Source organism: Brienomyrus brachyistius, unplaced genomic scaffold (assembly GCF_023856365.1).
Source record: "Brienomyrus brachyistius isolate T26 unplaced genomic scaffold, BBRACH_0.4 scaffold61, whole genome shotgun sequence".
NCBI lineage: Eukaryota > Metazoa > Chordata > Actinopteri > Osteoglossiformes > Mormyridae > Brienomyrus > Brienomyrus brachyistius.
This window is the reverse complement of record NW_026042336.1, coordinates 1,369,575-1,382,829: the sequence shown is the minus strand read 5'-3', so window position 1 is coordinate 1,382,829 and position 13,255 is coordinate 1,369,575. Positions and strand designations below refer to the sequence as shown.

Below are 13,255 nucleotides of genomic sequence, written 5' to 3'. Positions count from 1 at the left end.
CTCTGGTGACATCTAACTGCTCAATTATTTACATCTCAGTGATGTTTGACAGGAAGGCCCCTGCATCATGCACAGCACACTGCACAAACACACTCGGACAATCCTTCTCTTCCTCAAACGCTAAGCCCAATCTGTAGAGAGCCCGAACCCCCGCACACATCATTTCTAAAATCATTGATTTCTCACTTCACACGTGTGCATTTGGTCATTTATAAACTGTGAGAAAATAAAAGCAATTTTTAAAATAAAGCAATAAGAATGTACTGTACAAAGGTTCAGGAGTAGCCTAAATATATATATTCGGTTATGAAAATGTATATTGTTGCTTACGGTCGTGTCTTCTAATTTAAGCTTGAACAAATGAATTTATTATTTAGGATCATTTTAAAAAAAGGAAAATATTCAGTTGGCAAATTGAAGTGTAGAGAAGAGAGCGACACAAGAAAAGGGCCGGTGTGAATGCAAGTTTTTGGGATGACCTTTAGGTCTGTTCAAACGCAGGACTCTTCAGCCAATCAGTCACAGTGGCCCTTTCTGGGTAAGACTGCCCAGGCCTGGCATAATCTAAAGATGTGTGTGTCCCATGTGGGACCCAAATGGTATATCCTCATAAAACTATTTCAACATTATAAAGCATTACAAGTTACAGAATTATTAATTAAACTTTACGCTTGGGTAATTACGAGCTGCGAATGAACGGGACGCCTTCTTTCAATATGCAATTAATATGCAAACTTTGCTCTGTGCATAGCTGACCTTTTTCAAACGTTTCACGTCGCGAAAAGGTCAGACGCCGAGAAAAGTACAGAAGCGACAGCTTTCACCTTCTCGGCCACTTTCCGCTGCTAATGTAAATTCCTGAGCGCATTTACAGACGTACAAATATATTACAAGAAGCATGAAACACGGGCTGAAATCAAGCTTTATTTGAAAAGTGCACGAGAAAAAGTACATTGGGCTATGTCTGTCATCACGTATCCCACGATGCTCTGCTTTTTAAAACACATGCACTTACAGAGGTAAGAGTGAAGTTTGGGGTCTGAGACGTAGGGTGGGGTGTTTTTCAGGGGTATACAAATCCACCCATTGACATATTGAGACATGGACACAAGACATAAAAACGACCAAATACCATTAAAAGTACAAATGTGAAATGGAGAATTTTAAAACACCAATTCAGCTAAACCACTACAGTATTCCACATGTATCCCTGCAGTGGCACAGGTATGACGTCTAATATCACCCACTGGTTTTCGGTTTAGTGCTTTGGATTAGCAAGACCCCTCTAGGAAAATGTGAAAACCCAGTAAAATGTCATCAGCAGGTAGCAGGACATCATTAATCGTCTAGTAGGACTGGGAACCAGGCATTACTTCAGCACTAAAGCCAGCTGATCATATCCTGGAGCTCAATAGAAACTCGCCCTTTTCTCATGTAGAGAATTCCCTGCAGTTACTCTGTCTTGGCTTGTCATTCTCTTCTGAGTGAGAAATAATTTGCTTTGTCATGATATCATCGATCTGCTCATCTCCTGCTTGTCACAGGTTACACCAGTTATTAATCATTTGCTTGTTACTCTTAGCAGTCTTTACGAAAATGTCCACCTTCTTTCATAGACATCACATCTCTGTCATCGGCCTGTCAGATGCGCCGTCTGAACCAGTAAGAAATCATTTGCATCTCTTTGGCTCATCATTCATACATCTCCGTCGAGTTGCATTCCTAATACTGATGACAATTTGTTTTATGAAATTGTGGAATTATCGAAATCTGGAGATTTAATTAAAGTAAAAATAATAGTTTTTATTATTCAGTTTCTTAAATTACATGATGGTTACTTTAATTTATTTACTGTATAGCGATACTGCTGTATTTCTGTACTTAACTATGGGAAAATATGACTGGTTGTATCAAAAGTCTGAATATGTATCAGGGCCAAGAAAAGATCAGTCAATGCTAGTTATTGAATACCTGTCTAATGGCAAATTAGAAGTTTTCAGGAGAAGCAGTTAGCATATAGATGTCTTTTGAAAGGAGTTTGTAGGATATGGCCGCCATGTCAGCGCCCAAGGAAGACAGAACAGATAAGTGGTGTGATCTGAAGAGTTGCAATTAGACTTAGTGTGAAGTAACTGGAAATCCAGTTTATTATGCCTCTCTCCTTACTGGGAACCTGAAATCCAGTGTGTGATGCCTCTCTGCTTACTGGGAACCTGAAATCCAGTGTGTGATGCCTCTCTCCTTACTGGGAACCTGAAATCCAGCATGTGATGCCTCTCTCCTTACTGGGTACCTGAAATCCAGTGTGTGATGCCTCTCTGCTTACTGGGAACCTGAAATCCAGTGTGTGATGCCTCTCTCCTTACTGGGAACCTGAAATCCAGCGTGTGATGCCTCTCCGCTTACTGGGAACCTGAAATTATTTCCCCCTTAGCTCCGCAGCTCACATCACAATGATTATCTGTCTGAGAAATGATGAAAAACAGCTGAAATTCATTTCCAGTTATTAGATTTTTTAAAAAAAAAACCCTGTTTACAGTCCTACATGCCTTCAATATATAAGGAAACATGCTGTTTTTTATTGAGCAGATGCCATTTCTGTTAAAAAGTCAAACAGTTTAACAGTAAATCACAAAGGTGTAAAATAGCAGACCTTGAAGGAAAATCCATCAGGTTATGGGTTCATGCCCAAACTCTCTGTCATACTTACAGTATACACCTTTTACCAGCTTCTGCTGTTTTTCTTTCCGTGTCCCTGTGATTTAATATACGTGATATTTTGTATAAATACCGCATCCTTGGTAACTGTCTGAACTATCCAGGGTGCCACCTGCTGGCAGGCCTGTAGAAAAGCCTGTTTAATAATCATGCATAAGAGGTATTTTCGATAAGTAAAGCCATTATTTTTTAAATTACACTGTTTGGAGCATCATTGTAAGCTAATGCAACTGCTGGGATTAAGCATTATTATTTGTCCAGAATTACTTCATTTTTACTGTATTGTAACATTATTACAGACAGGGTCATACATTAAACATCAGTTATACAGGCAAATAATCCAAGATTGGACCTTTTTATTGATGCATACTCATGTACATCACATTTATCCCAGCAAATCTTATTGGCTGTCGTCACGAATCATCATATAGTTCCTGGAGAATCAACATTAGCCACAGAGATGTCTCATTTAGCCTTTCGGAATAGCAGAGTCTGTCTTTGTTAGGGTGATCCGACAATCCATGTCAGGGAGGACACATTGAACTATGACAGGATTTTTAAAATACCATTTTAATTAAAAGAGCCTGGATCTCAGTTAAGTGCGGAGTTCTTGCTGCGTGCTGATTGGTCAGTCTCCTATAATCATGCATATGCCACTAATGTTAATGTCTAACAGCTGGATGAGTTTTTCAATCAAAGCAGTCAAAGTACAAGAAGACATGAGCTGTTTAGCCAAGCACAGGTGCCTTTCAGTTTTAACGTAGTTTGTAAAACCTGGAGTAGCTTGAAGTGTCCTTCCTGACATGGATTACCTGGTCCACTAGTTTGAGCCTGGCTTTGGCAGAACAGTCACATGTCTGTGGGACTGTGAGCAAGGCCCTTAACCCCCAGCTCCAGGGGTGCCACACAATGGGTGACCCTGTGCTGTGACCCCCCCAAAGCTATGAAGAGCAAGATGGGGTAGACGCAGAGACAAAATCCTATACATGTTCTGATGCGTAAAACCATGGTTCTGTACTTTCTTTTTCATGACTGTATGTGTGCGTGATTTCTATGTACTACCAATATTCACATTTAAATAGTAACGTGTATGTGCAATTAATGTACACAATTATAAAGACTATAATAACATTTATTTACAACATACCAGCCAGGTGCAGGCCACAGACTAATGGGTATTCAGTCAAGAAACGTCTCTAATTCTTTTTTGATACATACAAAATAATTTTTCGTCTATGTGTAATGGTTATAAAATAAAGTATATCAAAAGCACGTTGTCAAACTTATTACTTATTTGGCCTTCAGCCGTCAAACTTTCAACGTGAGCAGAGGGTCCGGAGCAAGGAAAGAAAAATAAAAGACCCAAAAGAACCGCCTGCTATCCTGTTTAACAGGCCGTCTTACGTCTTCACTTATTAAAACAAGGTGCGGAACTGATGAAGGAAAAGAGAAATGAATATCAGTCTGTTATCCTGTTTAACTTGCTCCTGTTTTTCCATGTTCCTTATTCGCTTCACCTGGTGCCTCAACTCACAAATTCCTGTGTTGATTTTTTTCTTATAGCCGACACCTGGGCCCCTTGATGTACAACAGCGTCTGTGGAACAGAACAAAAACAAAATAATCACATTCACAAGAGACAGCAGGAAATACAATACAATATCCATAATACTCCGATTAAATCATGCAATCAGCAAGCAATCAGGCTGTGACTAAAGTTTATAAACACAATTTATAAATCAGATAATGGAATATTAAGGTTGGGAAAAAAAAAAAAAAAACGTTTTACTGCCTTGAGGAGATTTTTAAAGGCAGACAGCCGGTTATAAAACAGGGATGGTTTGAATTTTTTGAAGTGAGTTGACAGGGGTAGGGCTGGGTAATATGACAAAATATTTCATGATTTATTTTTTCATACAAAACAATATCAGTGTTTATCGCAACACAATTCAAATCATTACTTCTTTGTTTCGCAGTTGTATTTTAGCTTAAACTTCCCTTAGAATTGCCCTTGAACAGTCACAGCACAGGGTGACAAATTGGCTTTTTTACCAAAGTCATATACTGCAAGCTTTATATATCAATATATAACGCATATTAACACTCATGTGCAAACTATATTAAATGTATGTGTCATTAGTGATACATGTTCTTCATTCTTGTAAAATACTGTACATGAGTTAAACCACTCCGTAATGTCTTCTTAAGTACTCAAAGACTTCCAATACGGTTAAGGTCAAGACTGTGTCGTAGCCAATTCATATGTGGAAATGATTCCTCGTGCTCCCTGAACCGCTCTGACAGTTTGAGCCCGATGAATCTTGGCATTCTCGTCCTGGAATACGCCAATCCCATTAGGGAAGGAAAACTCCATTGATGGGATAACCTGGCCATTCAGGAGATTCAGGTACTCAGCTGACTTCACTTTAGTGCTGCATAACGCAGCTGAGCCGTAATAATGATCCAATCAATGGCTTTTAAGTATTTGCTGATTTAAATTCAAATAGTGTTGTTATTGCTGTCAGGCGGGATAGAGCGATAGAAAACCGGGTGCAGGGAAATGTGTTAGATGTTCTGGCATTTTCTTTAATTGATTTTTTTGTTTTATAGCTGATCTCATTTTCTTTCTCAAAGGTACAGGTAAGCATATTCATTTCCAATATAAAAAATAATTCCTCTTACAGGTTTCAACTGAATGTCTAATGTAAATTATTTCCATGTATCCAATGTATTTTAATGGTCCAAAGCCTTTTAACTTCAGAATTTTTACTTCTAATTTACAGCAAATAATATTCAACTTACTCATCACCACTTACGTAGCATTATACACCCAATAACCGACAATAACTAAGTACTATCTCAATTGTAAATAATACACATTCAAGTAAGAACCAACCTACCAACGATGCCCACCATTCCAAACGGCCTGTACGGAGCTCATTGGACATCCCGGTGGCGAATTTGCGTTTTGCTGGGTGGTTTGGGAAGATAAATTAATATTCTTGAGAAAAGCGCACCCTGATTTGCCAGTGAATAACTTAGACCAGAGGTAACAGGCGGACCACGGTCCAGGTCCGGATCCAGAAGCTGTCCCATACAGACCCGAAACGATAGCCAACACAGAAAGTTATTTAAAATATGACGGGGCGCTGTCACACCACGTGCCGGACAGGAGATCGCTCAGGCAGCGAGAGCGATCAGGAACAGGCAGGAGGCAGAATTTGGGGTAGACTAGGGGTTTATTAAAATAGGTACGGGCAGGACGGAACACAGGCATTGACAACATCAATGACAGACAAAGGCATCAGGCAAGACGTGGACTTAAAAAGACAGGACTGGTTGAACATAATCAGACACAGCTGGGCACGATCGGGAAAGCACACGTGGATAATCAGGGGGGCGTGGCACACACGAGGATCGGACGAGCAGGGCGTGACAGGCGCTTCTATTTTAACCGACACAGCTTTTGTAGTCTTTTCGGTAGTGGTTTAGCACTAGAACCACAGTTTCCCACGGCAATGAACGTCAAAGGTCTTTAACCTACAAGCAAGACGTAGTTTGGCGTATGCAGCCTTTTTTTGTGCTAATGTATTATTAGTATTAATAGCAGCAGCAAAGCTAACACCCGCAACGAAAAAGCGTAATGTTCCTAATAGAGTGGCTGATCTGTCCTGAAATCGTAAAGCTTTTCAAAGTTTTCAAACACAGTATGTATATTATATAACATGTTGGATAAATAGATGTAATTTATTGGTGACTTCGTGTACATTGAAGTTTCCGCCTTTTAAACAACTATAATGTTTATTATATAAAAAATGTATATACAAATTTAAATGTATGAAACAAAAAATGTATACACACACATTAAATTTTCGTTAGCTGTAAAATACAGTGAAGTGAAATCTCCATTATTTACGTTGCAATATTATTCCACCACTAGGGGGCAATTCTGGACGGAGGAATCTCTTTAATGGCTGTTACCAACAGAAATGTTTGCTGCTACAGTATTCAGCTTTTTGGGTGTCCTACAAAAAGAACTAGATGACTACAAGTAGTTAATGAATGCACACTGCCCATCTAACAAACCAGAAGCCACTTTTTGAAATGTAAATTTTGTTATTGAAACATTTTGTTGGATTGCACTCTAGGTTTAATGGAAGAAACTGTGGATTACATGTATCTCCTGAAAATCTTCATAGTCTTTGTGGAGACAATGATCTTCAAATTCACTTTGAGGTCTTGCAGAGACAAAATGAACTTGCTCCACCAGTCAGCTGGGTTACTGCCATGGAGAATTATATTGCATTCAAAAGTGTATCAGGTCTATAAGGTAATTCTGCTAACAAATCGTACAAAGCTCTCAAAATTATTTTGGTTTTCAGACAACAAATAACATTTTTTCCACCCATTGTTCTCCAAATAAGACATTTATTTAAACGTTAAACTTTTAAGCACTGGTTGCCTTTACATAAAGTCTGTAAAATAAAAATGTAAATGTATACAAAAATAATTTAAGCATATTCAATAAGAACACTTTGGCCATTATACACATTGCTGTGTATAGAGCCATTAAACTGCCCCCTTAAAGCTTTTTACTGCCAAACAAAGCTGTCAGGTCAAAAATCACACTGTTAAAAATGAAGTATAAAAGAATACAAAAATAACTTCTAACAACTTATAACACTTATTCAATAAGATTATAGAACAACATAATCATTACATTGCAATTCAATCACCAGAGGTGGCGTGGAGTACAATAATTAACAGCTTGGCTTCAGGGAATGCCAAACCCTTCAGGGAATGCCAATGTTATTTAACTGTCCCATTCTGTGTCCCTTCCATGTTTGGCCAGTAGGTGTCATTGGTCATCTCGTCCCACGTGTTGTCAGTCTTTCTTGTCCTCCCCTGTTGTCAGTCTGTAGCGTTTCCCTTGTTCCCTGCCAGCCACTTGTTGAGCACGTGGTTACCTGTAATTTCAATTCATTAACTTACTGTTTGCCATAGGCTTTTAAATACATTATAAATAATTTAAAAAAATAACATAACAAGAGATAATACTATGAATTTCCTCACTGATTAATTGTGTTGCGGGTTGGAACTCCCGTATGGAAACAGAGTCCCCACAAAGATACAGATACCTTATATGTGTGTGTGTGTGTGTGTGTGTGCGTGTAGCAGGGCCGTAGCACATCTTCTTCTTTGTGTTCAGGAATTGCTTCTTGTAGGTTAAGTTAGAATGGTTTTCACAGTTCTTTGGTCTGGAGATCAGGCTGATTAATCACAGTTGATTTTTGTGGGCAATCAACCATATATATATGTACATATATATGTGTGTGTGTGTGTGTGTGTGTGTGTGTGTGTACAGTAGTGTGCAAAAAATTATAAGCAGTCAAAAGAAATTGTGTGATGTCACGATTGTTACGGTTTGTAGCAGCTAATCACTGCTGTTAATAGCAGCTAATAGCTGCTGTCTGTAGCAGCTAAATTACTGTTAATATAACTGCTAATAACATAACAATTTTCCCGTTTTTTTGTGTAATAAAGTATATAATGTAGTAATGTGGTGCGTTTTTGATTCAAATATGTTAGTATGGTATTGGCAAGATATTACTGTATCAGCCTTTATTACATTAAGGGGGAAAATTAGCACATTATTGGCAGTTATTACATTAACGGTAGGTATCATATGTGCCCTTGAGAGGTAAAGTGGGCTATCCCACATGTCAGTCAAAAATGAGTTTAGTGTCCAATATTAATTATTGAGGGTCTATCTATCTTTTAAATATACTGAGATCTGTGCTACCTATGATATATATCAATTGTAGGGTATAGGCACACTGATTATTTTTTTAAAAATTCAACTTTGGAGCTCATTTTCTCAAAACTTTGTTTTTGTGGGATAGCCCACTTTACCTCTCAAGGGCACATATTATATAGGTCTAATGTACGAAGCATTAACGTTAGACATGATAACCTGGTTACCTACCAGGCAGGTAGATGGGGGCAGGTGGGCGAGGTGCAGCATACTGTACGAAGCGGGGGTGCGCAGGCACTGTGCAGCAGCTGAAGTTCCTCTTGGGCGTAATCATGTCCTGCGCACGGCACCAGCTGCCTTTCTCTGCATTGAAACATTCCACTTTTGCAGTTACTTCGAACCCATCGGAGCCTCCCATCGCAAATAGCAAGCCGTCCACCACTGCGATGCCGAAATAGCTTCTTTGTTGTCTCATGGGAGGCGCAGCGTGCCACTGGTTAATTGCAGGGTCATAAACCTCCATACTCCGCACTGCATGAACCCCGTTGGTACCGCCCACCTGCAAGACACCAATGGTAAGTGATCACTCGGGTACCAAACGGATAAGTAAATATCAGCTTTCTCAAAGTCAGGAACTCTTAAGGAATTATCGCCCTATAATAGCAGGCTGCACAGAACCTCCCATTGTCTATATAGCTACACAAGCTTATAACTAATTTGTGTTCAACATACATGTCAACATAACTGCAGTGAAAAAAGGGAATTTGGGCAACAGAAAACCTGTACAATTCAGCGAAAACTGTCAACCATCAAAAAAATACTTCTTATGATCATATATTTTGCTTTTATTATTATTTTTATTAGTACTAAAAATAATACTTGTGGTCAGACACTGAAAAAAACAACAAACAGAGCAATTATGTCTGGAACTACAGAATATAACTGTAATCAAAAATCTAAGCTTTACTAAGCGTATTCGTTTGCAGGGAGCATATGTGTATTGAGATGGGCCTTCCCAGCAGGTCATTTCATCCACTGAATTCTTTTGTTTGTTTTAAGCGCATTACAATCTGTGACACAGCAGCAGTGACAAAAAATATGAGTCTCAGATATATCTTGAGATTTGACTCCTTTGTTTCAGAGTACAAGAAAGGAATCACTCACCGCATAGATGTTTCCCTGATATGCAGCTACTCCAAGGCCACGTCGGCGAGTGCGCATGGGAGCGATCAAGGTCCATTCGCCCGTGAGAGGATCATAGCACTCCGCAGTGGAAGTGGTCTGAGCTCCATTGCTACCCCCACAAATGTATATCTAGGAAAGATGGTTCACAAGTGATGTGTGTTATGCTGTAAATGATTGGAGATGGAGATCTAGAAAGCGTAAATGTACATTTAGCTAATAGATGTTTAATCCATCCATCTTCCATAAAAGTTTATTCGGTACAGGGTGGTGGTGAACCTGGAACCTACCACAGGAAGCACATGGGCATTGGTAGGGAATTTACAGTTAGTTGTGATCATTTCCCTTGTGAACCGCAGCTTAATCAGCTAATTAAGTTCACTAGGTTTGTTTGAATAGGGAAATCTGCAAATTGTTTAGGATTCTGACCCTCCAGGACTGGAATTGGGGAAAGCTCCTATGTTAACACCAGTTATTGTATCTCACAAGTCTTGGGCTGTGGGCAAAATTGCAAAAACACAGAGCTGGACACCACAGCACTGCCCAATGTGCCACTAATGCAGAGCAACAATGCAAGGTCATTTATGTTTTATCTAAACACTGACGTTTACTGAATTAACAATTATGGATTGAAATCAACCATTTGAAGACAAAGCGAGCTACTGAGTATGTAACATAATCAATTTCAAGGGGAAAATGAGGGTAACCACAGTCAGACGCCCTCCTATTAACCTACCTTTCCATTCAGGGTGGTGGCACTGGCATCCTGTCGCTCCTCGTTCATGGGCTGGATGATGGTCCACTCGTTGGCTTTTGGGTCATATCGCTCTACGATATTCAGAGGCGACACGCCTAAACGGCCACCCATCACGTAGATGAAGCCGTTACTTACGGCCACACTGACACTACAGCGGCGCCAGTGCATCGGGGCCATGTGCTGCCATGTCCGTGCGACAGGGTCAAATCTGCGCACAGCATCGGTGAAATTATGGCCATCATAACCCCCAAAACAATACACGAAGCCATTTAAACACACACTGCCATGGCCGGACTGGCGAGTCTCCTGCCCCTGCGTTATATCGACCCAGTGGTCGGCCCGGGTGTCATAGGCTTCAATCCAATTTGTTGTGCGGAAATTCCAGCCACCAATGGCCAATAAGATGTCAGCGGGTAGGCGCGGGCGAATCAGTGGCCTTTCAAAGTCAGATCGTGGACTTTCATTGTCGAGATCATATATCATCTTCAGTACATCAGTGATAATTGGCCTGCACGCTGCATTGGCCTTCACTAGATCGTTGGCTTTGACGATTTTCATGAAGTACTCCGAATCCATACGAGCCATCCGAATCTACACAGGAAACAATGAGAGAATGAGAGAATTCCCATGAGTTCCTTAGTGCTTTCTGTGAATCTCTGGAGATGAGCAATTCCTAACATTAAGGATACAGCAGTAAGTGCAAATTTTAATTTCTTTAGCTGAATCTATTTACTTTGAAAGTCTCAGATGTGTCAGCTAACACTTGTTTAATGTAAGACATCTGAGTGTTTTGTTTTCCATTATTTGTTACACTCTCCTCCCAGGTGTAATACCTGGAAGCCTTGGTTGTAGACTCATGGGACATGAAAATGGAGGTTCAGTCTCTAGCTACAGTAATAAGGACTTCACTCAATGAGCATTCTATTGTTATATACACAAGTCAATGAGAACATAGTATAACTATACTCACCTTGGGCAATAGGACTGAAATGTGGGCCTCTCGGGTGGCAGGCTCGTGCTCGATCCACCGGAGGATGGCCTCAAACACCACATCCTCTTCTCTGACATTAAGCTCATCCTGCTCTATGATGTCATAAAGTTGTTCAAGACTTATTTCTGGGAACTCGTTTGAGCTGATGGCAACCTCCTTGAAGTTTTTCAAGATGAAGTTGAATGCAGACTGGTGCAGCTCGTTTACACAGTAGACATCGGCGATTTTAAGAAGGCCAATGCAGTTGTTGAGGCAGAGCTGCTCATGCAGGAAATCACAGCAGCGCTGCACGATGCCCAAGACACTGAGATAATCAGCAGCTGCCAGGAGGTTCTCCACATTGTCAGCTGTGATGACCACAGAGTACGTGTAGGCGTACTCTATGACCTGCCTCAATGTTTCTGGGGAAATGCCTGGGAGTTGGTACTCCCGCTTTCCTGAATCACTCCAGTCACTGGCGAACAGAGCCCTGAAACACAATCCAGAAGTGACTCATCTAATAAATATGGGTTTTGCAGGCAAAGTTAAATAAGGGGTTTTCTAAATCTTCTGAACCAGGGACCCCCAAATGGAAATTAAGCAGAGATAAGGTCCCCCTGCTACAGATGATCACATAGGCATCTAAGAACTAGGGACCGGTGGCTTTAATTCTTATTTTTCCAACAGTAGCTCCCCCTTTAATATATTTTACTTGGGCTGGTGGGCAAGTCCCCCGGAATACTTTGTTTTGCCTGTTTGACATGGTCCCCTTTTTATATATTTATACCATTATTATTGTTATCATTATTATTATTATATGTTAAAAGTTAAGGTGGTACACTCATCAGAAATATTTCTGATCAGCACTGACCTACATTAATATAATTTAATATAATGTATATTAATATAAACTTTCTGTCATCCTAGAGCCTTATTGCCAAGGAGAAGTCATTGCTAACGAGAGATAAAAACTGACTCCTTGCTGTTTTCGCATCTTCATATATGGGTCACAGCTACTTACTGGAAGTAGGAGCTACAGCCACACAGAATTACTCTATGGGCGTTGAATTTAACACCGTCTGCGATGAGGACCACGTCACAAAGCTGTCCTGCCAGCCGAAGCTTGTTGAACACTTCAAACGCCGGGGACATCAGTACTCGCTCCATGTCGTGTGCCATCATTATTCAAAAATGTGGATGTCTCGTCTCTTTCTCCTTTTTATATCACTCGAAATGACGTGTAGCTACGTTCTAATACGCAAAAACCGCACTTTTGCGTCACATTCTGCTAAGATACCGTAACGTTTATTTTTAAATCTATATTTGAGACTCGAAATTGATGGGGGGGATATATTCTACGCACAATCAGCTGTACAAGAAGAACAAGTGTTTTTAACATCACTTTTGGAAAATGTATACCGTGCTTATCTTAGAATTTAAGTTTTGTATTATGTAAGAATAGTCAAATCACGAATTCCCGAAATAAAAAAAATAAATAATTTTTTTTTTCATATTTTTTCTCCTCGGCTACGTTTCTAAAAATGAAAAACAAAAACGGTCCTTCACATGTCTGTCAGGAACGAGGTTAAAGTTCGTATCTTATTCCCTAGTTTCCACCTTAGACATAAGCCACTGAGCAACAAATGTCCACAGGACATTATTTTATGGGCTAAATCTGGTCGGCCCGTTGTGGCAATTATTTGGAACAAGAATAGTCCTTGAAAATTGGGCTGGGCGGTCCGTCTGTTTTGGTCCACATTTAGCACAAGGCGGACGTATTTATCGGACCGCTTATATCCCCAATACAGTAATGAAAACGTATTGCAGCAAGTGTGGAATTATCACAATGATTATTGTGCTGTGTACAGTACACT

General features: G+C 40.0%; 1 protein-coding gene across 3 annotated transcripts; it reads right to left on the bottom strand.

Moving 5' to 3' along the window:
* Positions 1-7,125: 7,125 nt before the first annotated feature.
* On the bottom strand, positions 7,126-12,698 carry LOC125725138 (kelch-like protein 10). 3 transcript variants are annotated; one of them, XR_007387363.1, is made up of 6 exons: positions 12,403-12,698; positions 11,382-11,871; positions 10,391-11,002; positions 9,637-9,786; positions 8,704-8,835; positions 7,126-7,684 (listed from the first exon to the last, which is right to left on the bottom strand). XR_007387363.1 is itself a non-coding variant. In XM_049001736.1 (6 exons), the coding sequence occupies exons 1-6, from the start codon at positions 12,561-12,563 to the stop codon at positions 7,629-7,631; spliced, it is 1,797 nt and encodes a 598-aa protein (XP_048857693.1). In that variant the 5' UTR covers positions 12,564-12,698; the 3' UTR covers positions 7,126-7,628. The 3 variants fall into 3 exon arrangements, 2 of the variants coding, with proteins under 2 accessions (XP_048857693.1, XP_048857694.1); XM_049001736.1 differs by having other exon boundaries at positions 8,704-9,031; XM_049001737.1 differs by lacking the exons at positions 7,126-7,684; positions 8,704-8,835 and adding an exon at positions 9,372-9,542.
* Positions 12,699-13,255: the final 557 nt, after the last annotated feature.